Below are 22,154 nucleotides of genomic sequence, written 5' to 3'. Positions count from 1 at the left end.
CAATAATTTACTTACATAAAGACCCACAAAAACACAAAGAAAAACGTATGACTCGGCTAGAGCGGTGTCTCTGTGATCCAGAGCATGTGCTATTGTTGCAGAAACCCTGGATTCGGTTCCCAGCACCCACGTGGTTACTCACATTCTCCTGTGACCTAAGCACTGTGTTCAGTTAGTACACACACACACACACACACACACACACACACACACTGGGAGGTGTGGATGAGGAGGGAGAGGTAGGGCAAACACACAAATAAAAAAATAAAAATAAATTTTTAAAAATACATATGGAAAGATATCTGATAATAAATGTTCTTGCTCCATTAGCTCTGCATGAAACTTGAGAGCTATTTTTACATTCATTGTCATATACAAAAATCTCTCAGTAAGAACACAGTTTAATAAACAGCTTATGACATTCTTTTGTTAAGGAGTCTTGGAGACTGTACTCAGATCAATCACCTGTTGTAGATCACACACAGTGGAGAAACATTTTTTTTTTTTTTTACTTTAAGGCTTATCACAGTTGTACAAACCAAAACATGCTCCCAAGACTAAAGACACATTCTCTGGTTTTGTTGCTTACCTGCTATGTTGTATGTTATAAGAGTAAATATAGTACTTGGCAACAGCCTCCTGGGTACTAGCTCAGCCAGCAATTTCCCAAAGAAATATGATGACACTCTGTAGTATCCACTGGTATGTTCATGTCTACAGAAGCAAAAGTCCTCCTTAGACATCCATAGATTAGTCCAACAAACATAGGTGAGATGCTGGTTACTTTTGACCCTGATATCGAAGGGAGGCTTTGAGGTCAGTGTCCCTGTGCTCCAGGCTGACGCCCATACACCTCCCACTCTCTGAACCAGCATCTCTAGACCACCATCTTTATGGCATTCTCACTGTGACTCCCATCAGAGAACTCCTGTGTGGTCCACTAGGCCACAGGACAGCCCCTGCAGGGAAACAGTCCAATGCCCCAGCTCTCCTCAGAGACTCTGCTCCTCTGAGACTGGCTCCATGATGTACCTTGTCTCTCAGTACCTCACTTCAGAGAGTAGTCATGGAGAAGGTGACACTGGCCCTCTGAAGTCACCTTGCAGCCACTACATCATTCTCTTCTGCATCTCTCAATTTAGGAAAAACTTCTTCTTCAATAATCTCAGTTTATAAAGAAGAATCCTTACCAAATACCACACCTAGTCCTTCCTTTCCTGGAATCCATCCCTAAGACATTTCAAACTTCAAGATCTTCCACTGCCAGTGTCTTCATTACATCTCTGGTTTGATTTTTGAGAAAAGACCACTACTGCAGGCTGGCCTCAAACTCCGAATGAAGCTAAAATGACCATCCTCCTGCCCCACCACCAAGTGCTGGCATTACAGGAATATTCCCCCGCTGAGGTTTATGTGGTACTGTAAATCTACCCCAGGGTCTCACGGATGCTAAGCAACCATTCTGCCAGTTGAGCTATGCCCTTGTCTCCTCTCTGATAATTCTTTCCTTGGCATGCACTTGTAGTCAGATTCGAATCCTAAGAATAGGCCACCAGGAAAGTCTTCTTCCATGTTTGGAAAACACAAGAGATCAGACAGCTGTTCATTATAAAGCATCTCTCGGCCTCTTTCCTGCCCTTCATCCAAGGGGGCTGCACGCCACATTCTTGTGCAGGTTTACATCCATGACTTCAATTAGCTGCTAAACCCACTACCCTTGAGCTCTATCAGAGTCCTGACATCATTTTAGGGGTTCACAAATGATTTTCATTCCCCTACTGCTGCTTTGTCTACAGCACTAAGACCTGGTGACCACATCCCAACTGAGATGCAAGTACCTCTGCTCTTGAATTCCCACCCACTTCCTCAGTTAATATTATTAACCTCTAGACATACTTCAAAACACATGGTACCCTGTGGTAAACACAAGTTTCATAATTTGTTAACATTTTGTCCTCCAAAACAAGTAAAGAAAAATACTGGTAACTTGTGAAATAAAGGTCTAAGTACAGCTATAAATGTAATAGTTTAGATCACCAGCTGCTGATGCATGGTACAGCAGGGTCTACTTACAGAAAGCGATTCTTGTCAATCACAAAGAGCTCCCCTGCAGACACACTTGTGATGCACTGGAAGACTGTGAGCCCATAAAGCAGGCCGGCTCTGTTGGGAGAGAATGGAGAAAACGTAAAACAGGAAATCCAACATTATATCAGTTTCCTACCAACATAGCTTGCTCTGTAGATTAAATGACACTGCAGAAATTTCTTTTAGATAGACAGATAGGTAGGTAGGTGTGGGTTGATGTTAAGGTGATACATGATTAGACAGTGGAGAGATAGGTGGGAAAAAGGCTAGGAAAACTGAAGAGGAGGATAGAGAGGAGATTCCAGGATGAACAAAGATGGAGGCAGATGTTTGTTTCTCTCTTTGCATCTCTTCATAAATAAGGGTGTAACGAATGTTTTATAAGGGATGAAAATGTACAAGATCATCTGACTTACAAAGGTTATCAAATTATACCTATTGGGTCAGAGTAGTTTGGTGTGTTCTTTGATGTGACCATTTAACTGAGTTCAAAGGGTGTAGTGGCAAAATGCCTAAACCCCACCAGAGAGTTGGGATGTGTGTGTCTAAGGCTTGGCAAGAACATGCCAAAGGGAAGTGAATGAAAACAACATGCCAGGGTAGTCATATCCCCCCACAGAAGAGAAGCAGCAGGGGCGGTAGGATGAACTTCGACAGAGTTCATAGAGGCAGCATGGAATGCCAAGTTAGAGTTCCCAGAAGTGCCAGATAGCCCTGCACAAGAACCAGTAACCAGTGGGAACCTAGAGGTACAGAAAGAGCCCTGGTGCTAGCACTAGTGTGAGATAAAAGGTTTCCACTTTTTAATATTTACTGCAACAGGTAGGTAGATAGATAGATAGACAGACAGATGGATAGATAATAAATTATTGATATCAATAGATGACAGATAGATGATAGATATGTTAGATCCATAGGTAGACAGACAGACAGACAGACAGACAGCAGCAGGCCCGGAGGGAGGACTTCACAGCAAAGAGTGCTTGCAAAAGACCCAGGTTTAGTTGTTAGCACCCAGGTTTAGTGGTGGATCACAACAGTCTGTCATTAGAGTTGCAGGGGATGCTGTACCAGCTAGTTTTATATCAGTTCCACACAAGCTAGAATTATCTGAGGAGAGAACTTCAACTGAAAAAATGCTTCCAAAAGATCCAGCTGTACACAAGCCTGTAAAGCATTTTCCTAATCAGTGACTGATATAAAAGAGCTCTGCTCATTTTGGTGGGGCCATCCCTGGGCTGTGCTTCTGTCTAATTATTTCTTTTAATGCCAGTTCCTTCCTATTTTGTTGCTATCTCTACTCTATATGGCTGTTTAACCAAAGGAGTTCATATGACACAAAATTCAAATCCAGTTCCCAGTTAATACCAGTTGAACAAAGTCAAAGGCAACAATGGATGCAAACATGAGAAGTAACTTCTGGCCCCCTGAACACTAGTGATGGTTTAAATAGTAATACTGACCCTGAAAATCATTTAATAGACGATGCTGAGGAACTGTTTCTAACTGTCCTGCTTAGTTTTCTGTTGCTGAGGTGAACATTTTAACCAAAAGCAACCTTGGGAAAACCGGGTTTATTTGCCTTACATATCCCAAGTCACCCCCTCAGGGAAGTCAGAGCAGGAATTCAACGCAGAAACCTGGAGGCAGGAATGGAAGCTGAGGCTATGGAGGAATGCTCCTATTGCCTTGCTCCTCGTGGTTTGCTCAACCTGCTTTCTCATACAATTCAGAACCACCTGCGCAGGGGTAGCACTGCTCCCACTGGGCTGACTTCAACCAAATCAATCACCAATCAAGAAAATGCCCCACAGACTTGCCTACAGCCAATCTAATAAAGGCATTTTCTCAGCTGTGGTTCATTTCCCCCACATGACTCTAGCTTGTGCCAAGTAGACAAACAATAAGCCCACCAGCCAAAAGAACCAAACACCACTCAGGAAGCATGAAATAAGTCACACACAAAGGCCATTTTCACACAGATCCAACTTCTTCTAAAACACCATAAGAGAGGAAGTGAGAAATAAAAATTAAGAGTATTTCCTAAGTTCTAAAAGCCTATTTAAAGACAGATAGTAAAGTTCTTCCTTATGTGCATTTTCCAAGAACATTCCCACTTCAGGTTTTTCAAGGTTTGTTTCTGAAAGATTTCTGTGACAGTGTCTGCACCTTCTATCCTGTGACCTAAACTCTACACAGGCACAAGCCAAATTCTAGAAGGATTGGAAAGTGTTCAGACTTCAGAGAAGATGTCTGGAAACAGCTGTAACAATGTCTCTGTGCAGATGTATGGCCAGTCTACATAGGAGGAAACTCACTGAAGAGCTGATTTTATTCCCCTTTCTTTCAAAACTAATTGATTTTTTTTCCCCACACCTCAAACAGATTTGTGGGGCTGGGCAGGTGGCCTGTTCAGCAACGTGTCTGCCATGCAACCCTGAGGACCTGAGTTCAGAGCTAGAACCCATGTGAAAGCCAAACACATACTTCACACCTGTACTACACAGATGAAGGATACAAAGGTGAATCTTAGAACTCACTGCTCAGTCAGCCCCACCAATCAATGAGCTCCGGGCTGGTGAGAAACCTGTCTTGAAATAGACAGTGGAGAGTCAGCAAGGAAAACCTAGCCTCAACCCCCGGCCTCCACATGAAGACACATGTATGTTGACCCACATGTACATGTACATACCCATGTGGAAACACGAATGAAGCCCACACAAAAGTCTATATAAAACATACAACACTGCACACTTACACCTAAACACACGCTCATGCACACTAACACACACAGTCTGTCTCACACATTTATACACATTCTCATACACACACACATCCTCACACATACATAAACACACACTGTTGCACACCTCACATACACATGCTCACACACACATATTTTCCATCATACACACACATGCACACACACTCATGCACACGAGAAGCATCCTGACATTTCTTTAGTTGTCAAGCCTCCTCTCTGGCCATTGTTAGGTACCTGATCTGCAGACATGTAGCAGGGAGCACAGTGTTGAGCAAAGCATTTGCCATATATCCATTTCAGTGAGAATTTTGATAATGGTGATGTTGCTGAGAAACTATATTTGGAATATGCTATAGTTTAACATGAATGAATATCTTTAAGGCCACATTATAACTCAAAATAGACAACAGCCACAAAAGTGACATCTATATGAGGAGTCAGAATAACTGACTCACATCCTGTTACCCAAAGCTCACTTTCCAACAAACCAAATATATTCAGAAAAATTGATCTGGAAGCAACAAATGCAGAATAATTAGGTAAGCTAAAGCCATTGATGCACCAAGGACATTATCAACAGAATAAAAAGTCAACACTCGGAAGTGAAGAAAATGTGTGTGCATCATACATCTGGTGGAGGTTCATATCTCAGAAACAAAAATAGCTATAACTCAACAGCAAGGCAGAATCCAAGGCCAGTGAGATGGTTTGGCAGGTAAGATGACTATCCCTGCAAGCAATCCCTGACGCCCGTGTGGTGGGGGATCAGCCCTTGTATGTTGTCCTCTGTCCTCCAAATGCAGGCTGTAGGCCATACATTCTCACACGGACACACACACTAACTAATAAATAAATAATTTGGTATGAAAAGAAAATATTTTAATTTAAAATAGGAAAATGGGTTCTACAAAGGATTCATAAAGCACCCAATGGATACTGGTTTATTTTCTTCTAAGATACCTTGTTCAAAGCAAGAAAGAATATGTTTGGATGAGAATCTGAACATACTTAGCCCTTGTGTTCTGCTGGTAAGAATATAAAATAGTACAGTGGGGATAGCAGTGCCTCAGATAACACAGTGGCCTTATGATATGTCAACTCTAGATCTCTGTCTCAAGGACAACATTCTGGGGCAAACATGTGTCACACACTCTGCAGCATTGGTCATAGTAGCCAGAGGTGAAATAAAACCACATTTCCAGGCTCAGATGAATAAGAAAAAACAGCATGTGCACACAACGGACAATTATTCTGCCTTATAGAGCCCAAGAAATCCCCATACACGCCTTTTTGATGAGCCCTAAAGACATTACACTAATGGAATCAAGTCAGTCAGAACAAACAAGAACCTAGTCAAACCAACAACAAACCACAAATACTTTATGACTAATTTAGGGTCACATATTAGTCAGATTTAAAGAGCGTAGAGTGATGGTTGCCAGAAATTGGGAGTGATTTGTACAAGGGGACAGGGTCTTCTACCAGAACTATGGGACTCCGACTAGGAAAGTGACAAACTGCCCCTACATTTAGATTGTGGTTAGAGTCACATACACCAAGACCATGTCCTCCTTTGGGGTTGCCTTATCCAGCCCTGGGATGAGGGTATATTTCTAGTCTTCTTGAAGCTTTTTATTCCATGTTTGGTCGGTGTCACTGGGAGGCCTGCTCTTTGTTTTGGAGAAGAGATGGAGGAGGGCATCTGGGAGAGAGAGGAGCTATAGAGAGAAACTGGGGAAGGGAAAGAAAGGTGAAATATCGTAGGGATGTAATATATAAGATAAGGATTTAAAAATGTGAACTGTGCCATACGTATGGTATCATTCTGTCTACTGGTGAACTCGTAAAAAGTGAGCTCTTCTCAGAGTTCAGCATACAATACACTCAACCACACAATAAACGCTTACTCGTCACAGACGCCAAGTCTCAATGGATTTATACAAGCTTGAACAAAATATCTCAAAATTGGAACCCAGGTCTGCTTACCTCGTCTGGACTTCAATACAATCATTCTTTAGGACACGGAAAGCAGTGCCTACCGCTGCGGCCAATATGACTGTGATGGCAGCCTATGAAGAGAAAATGGGAGGAAAGGGAAATTTCCATAAGGAATTGAAAGTGCTTGACATATTGTCCATTACTTTAAGATATGTGCTTTCCTAATCATATCTCCACACAGAGATGAACACCATATGTTGACCAGAATCCTGTGAGAATATAAACCACACATGTTTATAGACTGATAGCATGTTAAATTGAAAACTGAGGCCCTGCAATCTGAAGCCCTAACAGTACAGACCCTGAAAAAGCTCTGGTTTCTCCCTGTACCCCCAGGAGGAATGGCTAGTGAGGGTCAAATAATAAAAGTAAAGACCACCACGACACAGTTTCTAACAGTGGATCTGTGTGCTGAAAGGTGAGCTTGTCCTCAACTGTGCAGCCTCTGGGAAGTCTGAGCTTCTGCAACAGAGTGTTGCTGCGGCCAGAATGGACTCACACGGCTAGCTCCGCAACACCCCGTGCTCCCATTGTCCATCATCCATGGCTAGCTCCGCAACACCCTGTGCTCCCATTGTCCATCATCCATGGCTAGCTCCGCAACACCCCGTGCTCCCGTCGTCCATCATCCATGGCTAGCTCCGCAACACCCCGTGCTCCCGTCGTCTATCATCCATGGCTAGCTCCGCAACACCCCGTGCTCCCATTGTCCATCATCCATGGCTAGCTCCGCAACACCCTGTGCTCCCATTATCCATCATCTCTGTCAGTGCTACTTCATCACCTCAACACTGGGGCCTGTGATCAACAAGTCTCACCCAACTCCTCCAGACCCCCAGCTCCCAGTCAACTCTGTGAAGACTGCTCACTAGGAGGTTGCTTTAAAGCAGGCTTCACTTAGCTGAGGATGAAGGTGACATGAGCTGCCACTCATTTGAGAGATTCTATTATTCATCTGGTTACTTTTTAAAAACATGGTTAACTTAAATTAAAATCCCAAATCCCAGAGCTTAGAGATATAGCTCAGCACTTAAGAACATCTGCTGCTCTTGCAGAGGACTGGGGGTCAGTTCCCAGCACCTTAAATTTCTTTAATTTCCCAGCACAACCACCTGATACTCAAGTTCCACAAGATCTGATGCCTACTTCTAACCTCCATTGACATTCAAATGATGCACAATTATACATGCAGACAAAACCCCCATACATAAAAAGAGTAAATACATATTTACAAATAGTCTTCCATTCCTACCTTTGATAACAGGTGTGAACAAACACACTCACACACTCACATACACTCAGACTTTCTCTCTCACATACACAGATACACTCACACACTTTCACACTCACATAAACATACACTCACTCACACATGCACACAAAGTTTCATACTCACATACATTCACAAACACACTCACACAGACTCACACTCCACACACTCACACATGCATATACACCCACACACTTTCATACTCACAAACACACACATTCACATACACTCACACTTTCTCTCACACACACTCACACATACACATACACACACACTTTCATACATACATTCCCAAACACACTCAGACACTCACACTCACAAACACACATACACTCACATTCCACACACACTTTCTCTCTCACACACACACACATACACACACTCACTGAAACATACATATACACACAACACTTTCACAATCACATACACACTCACATTTACACATACACATACACACACACACACACACACACACACACACACACACAATTCTTACATCATGCCATTGCCTCATTGTTCAACAAGGAATGACACAATTTGAGGAATGTAACTACTCACTTGTTTTCAAATCGTATCAGATCCTTTTTTCCCAACAAGATATGACATAAAAATGCCCCTTTTATGACATAGAAGTCCAAGTATAAAGACCAATGTGGGGACTGGAGTTAAGGGGTTAAGGGCACTGAATGTTCTTCAAATGTCCTGAGTTCAAATCCCAGCAACCACATGGTGGCTCACAACCATCTGTAATGAGATCTGATGCCCTCTTCTGGTGTGTCTGAAGACAGCTACAGTGTGCTTAAATATAGTAAATAAATAAATCTTTTTTTAAAAGACCAATGTGTTTGAAGCAAATGATAACGATTCTCACATACACACAGAGGAGGCAGCAGCACTGAAATATGAAAATGGCTGTGCATGTGTTAGGAACTAGGCATGCCTTCATCACAGCCATCTTTCTGTATTCAACAGAAATTACATGTCTGATAAGAAAGTAACAACCCACAATACAACCAGGTAAGCTGAGTATAGCAATTGCACAGGAATGGGGATCTAGACACACAGCAGAGGGCTTACCCTCTGATGGCAAAGACCCTGAAGTCAACAGATAACACCACAGAACCACCATCATCATTGTCGTCATCATCAAACAAAAAAATGAATATGTTTTGGCCCAAGTAAGCTGGCAGAACTACATTTCCATGACATTCGTGTTAAAATAACAGAAGCATTAAGGCAGGATGGCCATTGTTAGAGAGACAGTTTAAAGAAAAGTAGAGAATAATACTCTCCAGCCAGTTTCCAGTTAGCAAACAGGGAGGGGCCTGGCTAAGTCTGGGTGCACTCTGTATGAACTGTTCTCTTTGGATAGCTACTGCTTCCAAACACCAGCCTCTAAAGAAACAGCGTGCTACAACAGGAACCATAACCCAGACAGGAGATACACAGGCTCCCCTCAGTGGTGTTGGATGCCATTGTTTCCTCAAAGCCTGACGTCAGCAGATCACCCTGCTTTTCCTCCCTTCCTACAGTCGTCTTCACACCTTCTCCACTTAAACTTTCTCCAAAGTCCACTCTTCCATGTGACGTGTCACAGACTCTATTTGTGCAGTCACCACCCATCTACCCACAAGGAATGCTGCATCGGGAAAAACCCTGTGTGCACACTTCACTCATACCTGTACCTGACCTTGAGGATGTGCTAGTGACTTAAAGAATGCAGCTAAGAGGCACGCCCACTTATGCCTCTCGTTACTTTATGCAACCATTGAATTAAATTTCCTACTTGGATCAGTCATTACAGTTTCTCTAAGAAACAACCACCAATAATGGGGAAAAAAACCACCACTAAAAGCTTTTTCCATAAGTAGGAAGTTGATCACATTTCTACATGCCAAGTACAGAGAGACCACACACACAAGGAGAGTTAGCAAAAGGCAAGTGTGACCCGGAAGTCACTGACACGGACACAAATTGTTCCCACTTGAGTTTTTCACAGAACATTTAAAATAATTCATCAGATTACCTGAATCACAGTGACCCATGAAAAACCCCTGATATTTTTGGATGACCGGCAGATAATCCATCCGAGCTGATGCCAGAAAGGGGTGGCACATGTGGTCTTCACGGCTGACACCCTCTCCATCTTCTGTTCTCCCAAGAGTTGATCCAGTTTGGTTTTTGTGTCAGTGTGTAAGGCGGATTGGGCATACATATTGGCCAGTTTTTCTGTGACTTGAGACTGTCTCTCAAAAAACTCTTTGTACTTGTCAGCTTTGGGATGAAAGTGGATAAAGACAAGAAACAGCAGGAAGTAATTTAACTGATTTTTCTGTTGAGTTCCTAACTGTATTTTTTCACATGTGTTTTGTATTGATTTTTCTTTGAGACAGTCTTATGTAACCTAGACTTTCCTCAAAGTCACTATGTAGCCAAAGGTGACCTCTAACTTCTCTTGGTCCACCTGAATCTATGTCTCAAGGGCTGTGATTATCAGCACGAATCTTCTTCACACCCAGTTATATAGGCCGAGGAACCAAATTCAAGGCTTTGTGCTTGCTAGGTAAGCATTCTCCTGGAGGACCTACATCCTCAGCCCACAAAAAAAAAAAAAAAAATTAAGAGTAAATAAAACAATTGCTCCTGCGTAATTCCTTTACATAATAGAAGAGCATTCCTAACTGTGATGGTTATTCCTGGTAGTCAACTTTACTACATGTAAAATGAACTACATGGGGACTTCTCTCAGATATCCTTCTGTTGCCCTGTGTCTTCGACATCCTGTAGCTTTGGATCTACCATTCACAAGCTCCAGCAGATCAAAGATGGAATAGATGGCTCTCTCAAAGCCCTGGGCCTGGGCCTCAGTGGTAACTGAGCTGCTCAGCCCACCATCTCTCCAGTGTCTTCATCACTAGGGTGACCTCTCTAGCACTCCTCCAGCTAGCTCACCCAGTGCTGCAGCCAGAAAGGGACAGGGACAGTTCTCCCAGCTCCCGTACCACCAGAGTCAGCTCTACTGTGGTGGCCAGGTGAGGTACAGGGCCCACTCGCTAGAGTGTTGCTGCCAGAGGAGGCAAGACCAGCTCCCCTGTTCTCACTCCCTCAGGGCAGGCACACCTGTGCTTTCTTAACACTGGCCAGATGTGTGCAGGTGAAGGGCAGGGCCAGGTTGCCTACTCTCTTGCCCTAGGGCTGGACTACCTACTCCAGTGCCACCAGGGCCAATTCAAAGGGTCAGGCCCTCCCCCACATCAATCACTAATTAAGAAAATACACTACAGACTTGTTTATAGTCCAAGCTCGTGGGGGCATTTTCTTAACTGAGGTTTCTTTGTCTCAGGTGACTTTCTGTGACAGGCTAGCATACCCTGTAATGCCTGAACTTGGGAGGTGAGGTAGAAAGAGCACAGATAAAAGGCCAGCCTGGCTACCTATGCAAGCCTTATCCAAAACAATATAAGAATAATATGCCAAGCAATGAGTGCATTTAATTTCTAACAGAAATTTCCATTACTACTGACAATATCTTACAAATGTTCTTTTTTAATAAGTTAAATAAAAATCATCCAGCACCAACTAACAGCAAAGTCTATTATCTAACTTTGGGACACCTAATTAATTAAAAAAAAAAACTACAGTCAAATGAACCACATTGTTGTGTTTTAATACATTTAGTTAAGCAAAAAAGTGTGACTCTAGAAAGCTCACATACCTTCATGGCCATCTTCCTCTGTGTCTAATATATCAGAGAAACCTCCATTAATAACATCCAGGAAGAAGTCTGCAGGGTTGTTGTGGGACTCATAATTGTAACCTACAAAGAATGCAGCCCAAGAACACAAACCTGAAAACATTATCTCAGAGAGTGGGGAAGGGGAAGTGTGTATATATATGTATACACACACACACACACACACACATTCATATGACATTCATCACTCTTTCCTGTCTAATATATAGAGAATGTATGTTTATGTGTATGATATGCATATATGTGTTGACAATGGTTGGTTAATAACAGATGAAGAGTGCTGGAAGGTAAATAGCTAAGCCTATATACTCTTGGAGTCAGAGAAGTCTCCATGTTGCATCCGTACTTCTAAATAATAAAGCTAAATGCATGAACCTTTGGGGAAAAAAAATCTTACCATGCAATCTCACTGTGAAAAAAAAAAAAGGCAGTCCAAAAATATGAAGTCAGACTTAAGTCTCTATAGCCCGCACGCAAGGCCAGAACCCAAAATACACAGTTACCACTAAGTTAAGTAACAACTCAGCAGTATCTTAATGAGTCAGATGACACACTAGGGGAAAATTGAGAACCACCACCTGCTACCTGAGCAAGAACACTATGACACTGGGCCTTTCCTAAGCTATTCAAATGATGGCTAATGGGCCCCAAGGCCAAAGAAGAGACCTGAATATCAAGCCAGTACTTTTACACTAACAAAAATCCTGTCACCAAATTAACCACTGGCATTTGAAACGAAGAAACCAACACACAGTGAGTCCTCACAAGAGTCAAACAGCATCCCTGATATCCCGGTTCTCTTTGCAGATCCTGTGAATGGAGGAGCTCTCCTAGCAATAGGCAACCATACCTGCAGCTCTGAAGTACTCCAAAGCATCCTGTGCAGGTCCGTGAAACATGAGTTTTCCTGAAGCCACTAAGGTGAGGCTATCAAAATATCTGAAGATAGAGTACTGAGGCTGGTTGATGGAGAAGATGATTGTTCGTCCCTTCTTCGACATCCTAGATCCAGAGAGGGAGGCAAGCTAAGTCACTGGACACCAGAACTTCAAAATTCTCGACAGAATATTTCATTCCTGAAGTTACACTTGATTTCAGGTGGAATTTTTCTAATAAACGCCACATCTCATTTGTTTTATATACCTGATGCTCCTATTTAAAAGTCTAGATTTTGTTAATGTATGAAACACCAGTTGTCCTCAGTCCACCAAAGTTTTATTTACAATGTATATCCCTGAGCAGTGTAGATCTCAGGATAAATTGAACCACTAATAGGCATGGTAACTGATCTGAAGGTTCACCCAAGATTGAGAACCAATGACAGAGCAGGTATTAAACCTTTGATTATATTGCACAATTCCCTTTGATTACTGACAGTTTCTGCCTCTTCCAGAATTGGTTTTGTTTGTTCTAATAATGTGATTCACATTTTCAACCACATGATCTTCCTGCTAAATGCTTCATTGATAACTTCTTTTCCACTTTAATAATATTGGCATAAGGGAATTTTAAGATATTCTCCTCTTTCTAAGTATAAGCATTAAAATGCCAAGCCACAGGTGAAGGGATTAGTTAGCGAGGGGCAAACCTGAGATTTCATCACTAGTTTAATTCCATGACAGGGAAATATGAGCTGAAAAGTACACTTTTAGGGAGTCATATCTTCTGGTAGCAGAACCAGTAACTAAAGTAATGTCCAAAACCACTATTAAAATGTTTTCATAAAAACTGGGTATGGTGGCATGTCTGTATAATCCAGTCAACAGGATGATCTTGGAAGTCTAAAACCCACTTAGACTACATAAGACTCCAATTAAAAAATACGGAGAGAGGGGCAGGGTAGGAAAGGAGGGATAGGGAACTGCTGGTGGCAGTGCACATCTTAAATTCCAGCATTCCAAAGGTAGAAGCACAAAAGTGAGTTCAGCCTGAGCCATGTAGTAAAACAACAAAAACAGAAAACGCCAAGAAAAGCATTTTATACGCAATGCTCAGATGGAAATGCATCCAAAGGAAGAAGGCCTCCCTATTTTCATAGGCTGAAACATGAGGCAGGTGGTGGCTGAGAGAGCAGATGTGACCAGAGCCTTCCTCAAAGCAAGGACCAGGACCAGCCTTAGCAGCAGCAACATCTCCTCTCATAGTGCAACTAGGAATCCTGTCCATCTCACAGTCCAAAGAAAGGTGATTTTTTTTCTGCCTTATGTGTATTAGTGCTTTGCCTGAATGCCTGTGAGCACATGTGTCCCTGGTTCATGTGGAAATGAGAAAGATGCTCTGGGTCTAAAAGAAAGATGGTTGTGAGCTATCATATGCATGCTGGGAGTTTAACCTGAGTCCTTTGAAAGAGCAGCATTTCTCCATCCCAGTCAAAGAACTTAATTGTTTTTTGAAAACTTAAAATGTGAATCCTAGTTGAAGAAAAGAATAGGGCTGAAATATATTGTATGAGATTCTCAACGAATTATCAAAGGCATAAAAATCATCACAACAAAGAAGCTTCCACTAGCCCGGAAAATTATTTACAACTTAGAAAAATGAAGAATAACATAGTACAGCCCATGGTACAAAATGGGAAGTAAAAAGAGAGCCCGTTCCACACCGAAAGCCATGTCAGCCTGTGAAGTAATTAAAACAAGAGGGAAGTTACAAGTTCACACGAAAGTTGGTTGATGGAGACCAGACAAGGCGCAGAATAAAGGTATAATAGGTGAGTGTTTTCCCTGACAAACTAGATAAATCACAAAAGGAAAAACTGTAATTCTGGCATGATTAGATGAGAAAGATTCATATAGGAAAGCCAGGTGACTAAATGGCTAAGTCACTTGCTGACAAGAGTGAAGACCCAAGTTCCGTTCCCAGAACCCACTTGGTAGAAGGAGGAAACCAAGTCCATTGAGTTGGCCTCCAACTTCACGATGCATGCCAAACACATACAGACAGACAGATACACGTACATATCTGTACACACACAGACACACCTGCCTACAACTACATAAGTGTAAAAAAATAAAGAAAATTCTTTGTGTAGGGTGCAGTTCCAGGAGTGATGGAGACCTAGGAGGACACAGCACATCAGGGCCTGAGTCTGCTCCCAGGACACTGGGATAAACCACACTTCGGCTGTTCCCACACAATGAACTAAGAGTACCAATGGCATGAGAAATGGACAGAGGGAGGTGTTGGTGACTTCCTCACTGGGGCAGCACAATGGAGAGTGCTCTTGCTTCTTGGAGTTACAGAATGGGTGTTAGGGTGATGGATCACAATGCCAGAACAGGGAGATGGAAGGAAAGACAGAGAGAGCAGTAAATGGGAACAGGCAGAGTGGATGGTCCTTGTATGGATCCTGAGGTTATCCAGTAAGTTTGAAACTCTTATTGATTTTTAACATGGACAAAACCTAACGCTAAGACAATATTTCCTACAAATTCTTCATCCACAGGCTTTCTTCTTGAAGGAAGGAAATGCCACTTCTTTTACTTCATTCTTCCCTGGGTTCAAAAACCAGAACTTAGATACTACTCCCTCCAACATTACATCCAGGACGAATCCCTGAGATGGCCTGATTTATACTGCCTTGGAAACACACACAGAACCCAGCATTTCCTATCTAAGAAACCCACATCTCAGCCTCCTGGGGGCATCTGGTCAACCCCATAGTACAACTGTGTACCCTTCTCCATGACTGCATTGCTCTGCTCTTAAGCTCAAAAACCTTCCCACCTCCCCTACCATGAAAAAAACCTTACTGCTAACAGTGGTCCGGATGATCTAGGCAAGCTACATCTAACACAACTTACACCCTTCCCACTTCAATTGTGAGTGTGCAGGGCTGAATTCCAAAGACTCCTTTGTGGAAGTCCTTTCATCTAAGCACTTAGAATGCAGCTATAATGGGAGACAGACTCACTAAAGAGATCACACTTAAATGAGATTACCAGGATGTCCTAATGTAACTGGCATCCATTTAAGAGATGACAAATCAGGGCACAGACACACAGAGAAGGAGAATGCACGGTCAACAACTCAGTGAGACATGCTCAGCAGACCCAGCCTGTGGATACCTTCAGATCTGTCTTCCAGTGTGGGATGATGTCATTACACAACAAAGTGGGTCGAGCCTATCATTGGATGAGAAGGAAAGGTGGGCGGGGGGCAGGGAGGGGAGGAAGGCTAGGAAAACAAAGCGGAGGAGGCAGGAGATTCACCAATAGATGGGTTCTAGTCTACCCTGTCCCTTGGATGTTCCAGACACATTAAAGGTGCTTTACCTCCGAGAAAACCCATTTCTTCTGCAGCTGTCGCTCTGTTCAGATCTCTCCACTCAGCCCCAGCTCACTTGTCACATACTTGAGGGTTTAGGGACATAGTATTTAAAGCAGTGTTCCACATTCCCCACAGCCACCTGTCTTGTGCTCTTCTCTGTGTTGTTGATGTCTCTTCGCTGTTCCTTTGAGTTTCCCTCTAATAAACAAGAATTCTGTTGCCTACTTCTGAATCTCCTGCACCGAAAACGCACACAAGCAACTAGGCATTGAGTAAATAAAACCTTAATGCTCCTTTAGCACGTACCTTCTCAGGACTAAAATGACGTCAGCCGTAGTTCTCAAGTCTAAGCCAGTGGTGGGATCATCCAAGAACAAAATGGGATGCTCAGCGACCAGCTCCATTGCTATACTGGTCCTTTTCCTGAGTTCCTTGGATCTAGGCTAAAGCACAAATGACTATCATCATCAACAAGAACAAAGTCACTGTCATTTGTGAATTAGTTTTTTCCAGCAATAAAAGATTGTGTTAAGTCATTATCCTAAAGAGCCAAAATATGGGCACCTGCTAACACCAGCCTTTGGACTTCTGAGTTGGTAGTATTTTATCACATACTTGCTAAAGATATTTTTTACTGGAGCATCTCAGGATGAGATAAAAACACAAAAAGAGGGGCTATGAAAGATAACAAGCACTAAATAAATGAGAAGATGATGCTAGAGACCAAGTAGAATCCTCGAAGAAAAATTAAGGTAGGGTGAAGCACAGAGCCAGAGTCTTCAGTCTTGCAACATAGGTCAGTTCCAGAAATACATTTGCAACAAGAGAAAACAGTCCTTTGGATCACGGCTTCTCAACCTGTGGGCCATGACCCCATTAGGGGGTCACATATCAAACATTTACATTAGGATTCACAACCACAGCAACATTACAGTTATGAGGTAGCATTAAAATAATCTTGTGCCCATAAGTTACCGGGAATGAGGAACTGGATTTAAGAGTCACGGCATTAAGAAGGATGAGAACCACAGCTGTAGAAGGGAAGATGAACAGAAATGGAACTCCTCAAGTTCTCAAATGAGTCATGAGGTTAGAGGGGTTCATGTAAGGAAGACTTGAAATGACCCTGTGAGGAGCACCTTTCCCATTCCCAGGCTCAACCATTGTGAAGATGGCTTCACAGTTTTATTTCCACCTTAACATCATGTAGCCAGTCACTGAGTCATTAAGGGAGAAAGCAGCCCACACCAACTACAGGAAAACAGCTTGTGGAGGGGTCATGTCATTCACACACGGCTCTTCCTCTCCCTCCCCTCTCTCTGAATTTTCAAGGTTTTTCCTCACATTACCTTGATATTTTGTTCTTTATCCAGATGCAGAAGTTCAAGCACCTCATTAACCCGCCTTCTTTTTTCATCTCTCGTTACAGTCATGGGAAGACGAAGAGCTGCTGAGAACTCTAAATTGTCTCTTACGGTCACTGTGCCCAAGACCATATCATTCTTAAGGGCAAATGGAATTCTAATTAGATATAGTTATCACGAAGACTCTAACAAATGTAACCTAGTCCACACAAACAACACACCCAGTGTAATGCTCTGCTTAAAGTAAGCTTTCAATTTCACTAATCCCAAGCTCAGGGCCCGACTTTGCTCATTTTCTTCCTCCTCCCATTTGCCTTCAAAGCAGAGGACAGGAATATTGGTGACTACTGCCTGCAGTTATTTGCAGAGGCATCTTCTAGGAGTGTAGAAAGCTGGAGGAAGGGCAAAAGTGGACAGCAGTGGTCCTTAAGACTAAGTCACAGCTGCACTTGCTAATACTGTGCCACAGATGTTGAACTCAGGGTAGAGTCACTATGAAGTGTTGGCATAGAAAAAATGGGGCCTATGAGTGTGTAATATACTTAACTAGAAAGACACAAGTCCATAAACTGAGCAAATGCCCATACCCAAGCAGAAGAGGTCAAAAATTGCAAGCCACCAACACTTACTTGTGGTACATAGCCCGATGTACATTTGAAATTAGCAGGTCGAGGTTTGTCGTTTATCAAAATATCTCCTGATAATCCACCCGGATCTCTCCTTGCAGCTAAGACATCTAATAACCTACAAATGGTTAATATATTGTGTAGTTTATTTTCAACCTTCAATAAAAGCTATATCATCCTTTAGTGACTCAAAATTAAAAGTCTGCATATTAAGTAAATAAGAAACATAATGTTGTGAACAAGTCAACAGTTTAATAGAAATCACACAAGCACACTTTTCTCTTCATTATGTGCTGTAACTCAGCCCAGATTTATGAATGTAAGACATGATTTGCACCTCCCTGCTATCTGACCTTAAGACTGACCCAGGTAATGTGCTGTTGTATTTTGAGATTTAGGCCTACTGATGCTTTATTGCTCTCAGACTATGTCTGCTTTCTTTCTATTTCAATATGGTCTCCCCACTTCAATGCTTAAAAATTTCAACACCAGGTACCAATCACTTTATCCTTTCCTATTAGGAAAGTGGACCTAGAAAGAATTTCTGTTCTTTGTGGGAAATTAGAACACATCCCTCCTGCACATCATCCACAGCACATAGAATCAGGCTAGCTGCAATAACAACACTTAAACAACACCCATAAAGGTGGCTGGTTTTCAAGCACATAAATTGGTTGCAAGGAGCTTACGTATGTTTTCTGTCATACTCACAAAGATCTGCTCCCATCTTGAGGTCCCATAATAGCATTGAGGCCAGGTTTCATGATTCCACTGTAAACACAAAATCATACGGGTTCATTTTTCTATTTCAAAGAAGCTAAATTAGCTTAGGGTCTATACTGAAAATGGCCCTTGAAGTTGGAAGCAGTAGTAGACAGAAAATAAGGACAAACACACTGGAAAAATATTAATAGAGACTTATTATTTATGAAAGATGCCAAATGCTAGTAAGAACTCATCAGAAAATGTCTCGGCTATCACAAAATTCCTTTTATTATTTAAACCAGATGTCTTTTTTTTTTTTTGAAATACAATGTATCTATGATGAATGTTCTTTGATGGATGTAGCCAATTCTCATGAAGACTACTGAACACACAGCCTTCATGAGTCATGGCTGTAACAGCTCCCTGCTAATATGTGATGATCACTGTCTTCATAACCCGGCTTGCTACTTAGTAAATCTCTACATGAGAAACCAACAAGTCATAGGCTATCAGAAGTTCTGTTGTTGCTATTAAAATGGAATAGAACCAAAATCATACACCTTAATTAGAAATTCAAAGACTAGAAAGAGGACAGGAAAGCTCTGCCAGGATCAACACTCAAGAAAAACACCTGAATCAAAATAGAAAAGTACACCTCCCACAAAATGATGGGTTTCTTCTCTGATACATAAATTAGAATCAGAATCAAAACAGATTCTGATTACTCAGAGCAAAGGCATTTCTTATTGATATATAGACACAGCACAAACACAAACCAGTCTCAGAAAACTGTTTGAATGATTCAGCATAGTGAATATTCAGGCGGAAAAAAAGCATATGCTTATAGAAGCATAGTTACCTTCCCATTTGTTATTTCATATTCAGATAATGTGTCGACCCTTTGCCCTGCCCATGATCTTCTGGGTAAGAAATGATGGAAGTTGTATGTAAAGGAACAGAAATGGCCAGTGCCCAAGAACAGAGCGGAGGGTTGGGCTTGGGAGAAACAGAGTGTACAGACTGAGCTGGGGAAGGCTTGGTAAACATGCTCTCCTTAGGATGTTACAAGCAGTTCACTCTATGTTCCAGAAACATCTTTTCCACATTGTTTTCATTCTTTTTATCTGTTAATGAACGTTGAGCAGACACACCAGGCCCTGACTGCCTGCTGGTGGGACTTTCCCCATTGCTTCCATCTCATCACCTGTGACTCACCCAGTCAGCCTAATGGAAACTCTCGGTTCAGTTTTGGGAGGGCTGTGTGCATAGAAATGTGCACAACTCTTTTAGACTCTAAAATTTCTAGAATTTATATTTCAATATTCCCTTATCAAACAATATGTCTTCAGTATTACTTTTCTGGCCCTAAATTTATTGAATTAAAATTATTTGCCATGTTCCTTATTGATAAAGGTTTGATATGTCTAAGGGTTTGTCAAACTTCTTTGTATTTCCAAAAAACCAACTTATTGTGTCATTAATCCATTGTGTTGTTCTTTAATCTCCACCCCATTAAATTAAATAGGTCTTGAATCTATCTGTAGGTGGAACATGGTGAGTCAGCATCCATGGGTGAAGCACTTGATGGGTAAACACCGAAGTTAAACCCACAGAACTAACATAAAGTTGGGTGTAGTAGCAGGCATCTCTAAAGCCAGTACTCTGTGGAGAGAGGAGACAGAGACAGGAGAATCCCCAGAAGCTGGCAGGCCTCTAGCCTGCCATCCACATCAGAGACTCTGTCACCAACAAGGTAAAGGTGAAGATTAAGCTCAATGATGTCCTCTGAGAGCCTTGTGCCAGGTGTGTAATAACAACAACAAATCTGCACACATGTTTGTGTGTGTGCACGTGTGCATGCATGCCACACACATACATAAACACATACATAAACACAGAGACATATACACACATACACACAGGTACACATATATACACACACACATACGCAAACACACACAGTTTATTTCTAAAGAGAAAGTCTGTAATATTTTAAAACATTCATTACAGTGTTGCCTTTAGCTCACGGACATACTTGATGTTCGATAGTCTTTCTATCACATGTGTCTTTCTATGAAGTGGAAAGCCGGTCCGCACTGTTTCTCGGTAGCTGATGTTGTGAAAACTTAACACAGTCTCTTCAGTCAATGTCTTTGGGTCACTGCTGTTTATTTCTGAAATGTCACAGCGATGTCTTTCTAACATTGGGATTAGAATGGGCTCGTTGTTGGAAGCCATCTGGAGAGGTTCCACGTTACTGTGGAAGGAAAAACAATAGCAAGTTGAAGGTTCAGACAAACACAATCCTCACCAATGGTTTTAGACTCTTCCGCCATAGGTAGAATCCTTCCCGATGAACGGTACATATTTCTGTGATTGTCTGAGGATACAGACGAGAAGCAGGCCTCACAGAGTACATAGAGCTCTTTAGACCATGTTCCTAAGAAACAAATGAACATGTTGAGCTGAGGATCAGTGTTATCTGTAATGAATGAAGAAAGAGACAGAAGAGAAGGCAGACTTTACTTAGTTTAAAAGAGTATTATGATATGGTATGAGTTCAGAGGCAAAAACACATGACCAGTGATCACCATTAACACCTCTCCCTCCCCCCCCTCTGTGTGTGTGTGTGTGTGTGTGTGTGTGTGTGTGTGTGTGTGTTAGAGAGAGAGAGACAGAGAGAGAGAGAGAGAGATTGAAAGAGAGAGACAGAGAGAGACAGAGAGAGAGGTTTGCATGTGGTGGCATATGTGTGAACTTGTGGGAGGTAAAAACACCAATGCACATCCAGATTGAGCTGCTCTGTAACAGGGCAGCCAAAATATACAGTTGGTTCTAGGACCAGTGTCAGTAATGTGCAGATCGCTTCAAAGCACAAAGCCGGTACCTAGTATAAGGTTCTGAACATATGGGAGAGCTCAAGTGGGCCATTTCAAGTTGGGCTGATTGTGGTCAGCAGAAATCCTGAGGATGGATTTGTAAGTTTGTGGCCTGTCTATGTGATGATGGTGGCTCAGTGGGGACACAAGAGAGGGCACTGCAGTGTTCATGGCCCTAGTATTCTGGACAAGCACACAAGCTTGGTTTCTCTGACAAGGTCTTCAAAGATCCCTGTGTGCGGAGGAATCAAGATGGAGCTGGAGAAGGAGGATCTAGATCCAGGTGGTCTTAGTTGGTGATAGGTGGATATGAATATTTAAGGGTTTCTATAGGTCTTTTTTTTTCTCATATAGAAGGGAAGTTTGTATCTTTGTCCATTGGATGTAAGCTTATTGTGCAGAGGGTTTGTGGACTGAAAAATTTAATATATAAACCT

At 42.1% G+C, this 22,154-nt stretch overlaps 1 protein-coding gene across 1 annotated transcript in view; it reads right to left on the bottom strand.

The window, feature by feature from the left end:
• LOC308427543 (ATP-binding cassette sub-family G member 3) overlaps positions 1-21,076 on the bottom strand; it is a gene marked incomplete at its 5' end in the record, with an annotated part of 33,273 nt that extends 12,197 nt beyond the window's left edge. The window contains 11 exons of the mRNA XM_080925690.1: positions 590-714; positions 2,074-2,163; positions 6,839-6,921; positions 10,147-10,394; positions 11,836-11,937; positions 12,725-12,876; positions 16,450-16,586; positions 17,493-17,645; positions 18,137-18,251; positions 18,845-18,904; positions 20,874-21,076. Of these exons, the coding sequence (XP_080781816.1) occupies positions 590-714; positions 2,074-2,163; positions 6,839-6,921; positions 10,147-10,394; positions 11,836-11,937; positions 12,725-12,876; positions 16,450-16,586; positions 17,493-17,645; positions 18,137-18,251; positions 18,845-18,904; positions 20,874-21,076 (1,468 nt within the window). The remainder of the gene's footprint in view (positions 1-589; positions 715-2,073; positions 2,164-6,838; positions 6,922-10,146; positions 10,395-11,835; positions 11,938-12,724; positions 12,877-16,449; positions 16,587-17,492; positions 17,646-18,136; positions 18,252-18,844; positions 18,905-20,873) is intronic.
• Between the last annotated feature and the right edge of the window lie 1,078 nt (positions 21,077-22,154).

The sequence above is a fragment of the Micromys minutus genome, assembly GCF_963924665.1.
Source record: "Micromys minutus genome assembly, chromosome: 11".
Classification (NCBI taxonomy): domain Eukaryota; kingdom Metazoa; phylum Chordata; class Mammalia; order Rodentia; family Muridae; genus Micromys; species Micromys minutus.
This window is presented reverse-complemented; position numbering and strand designations above follow the sequence as displayed.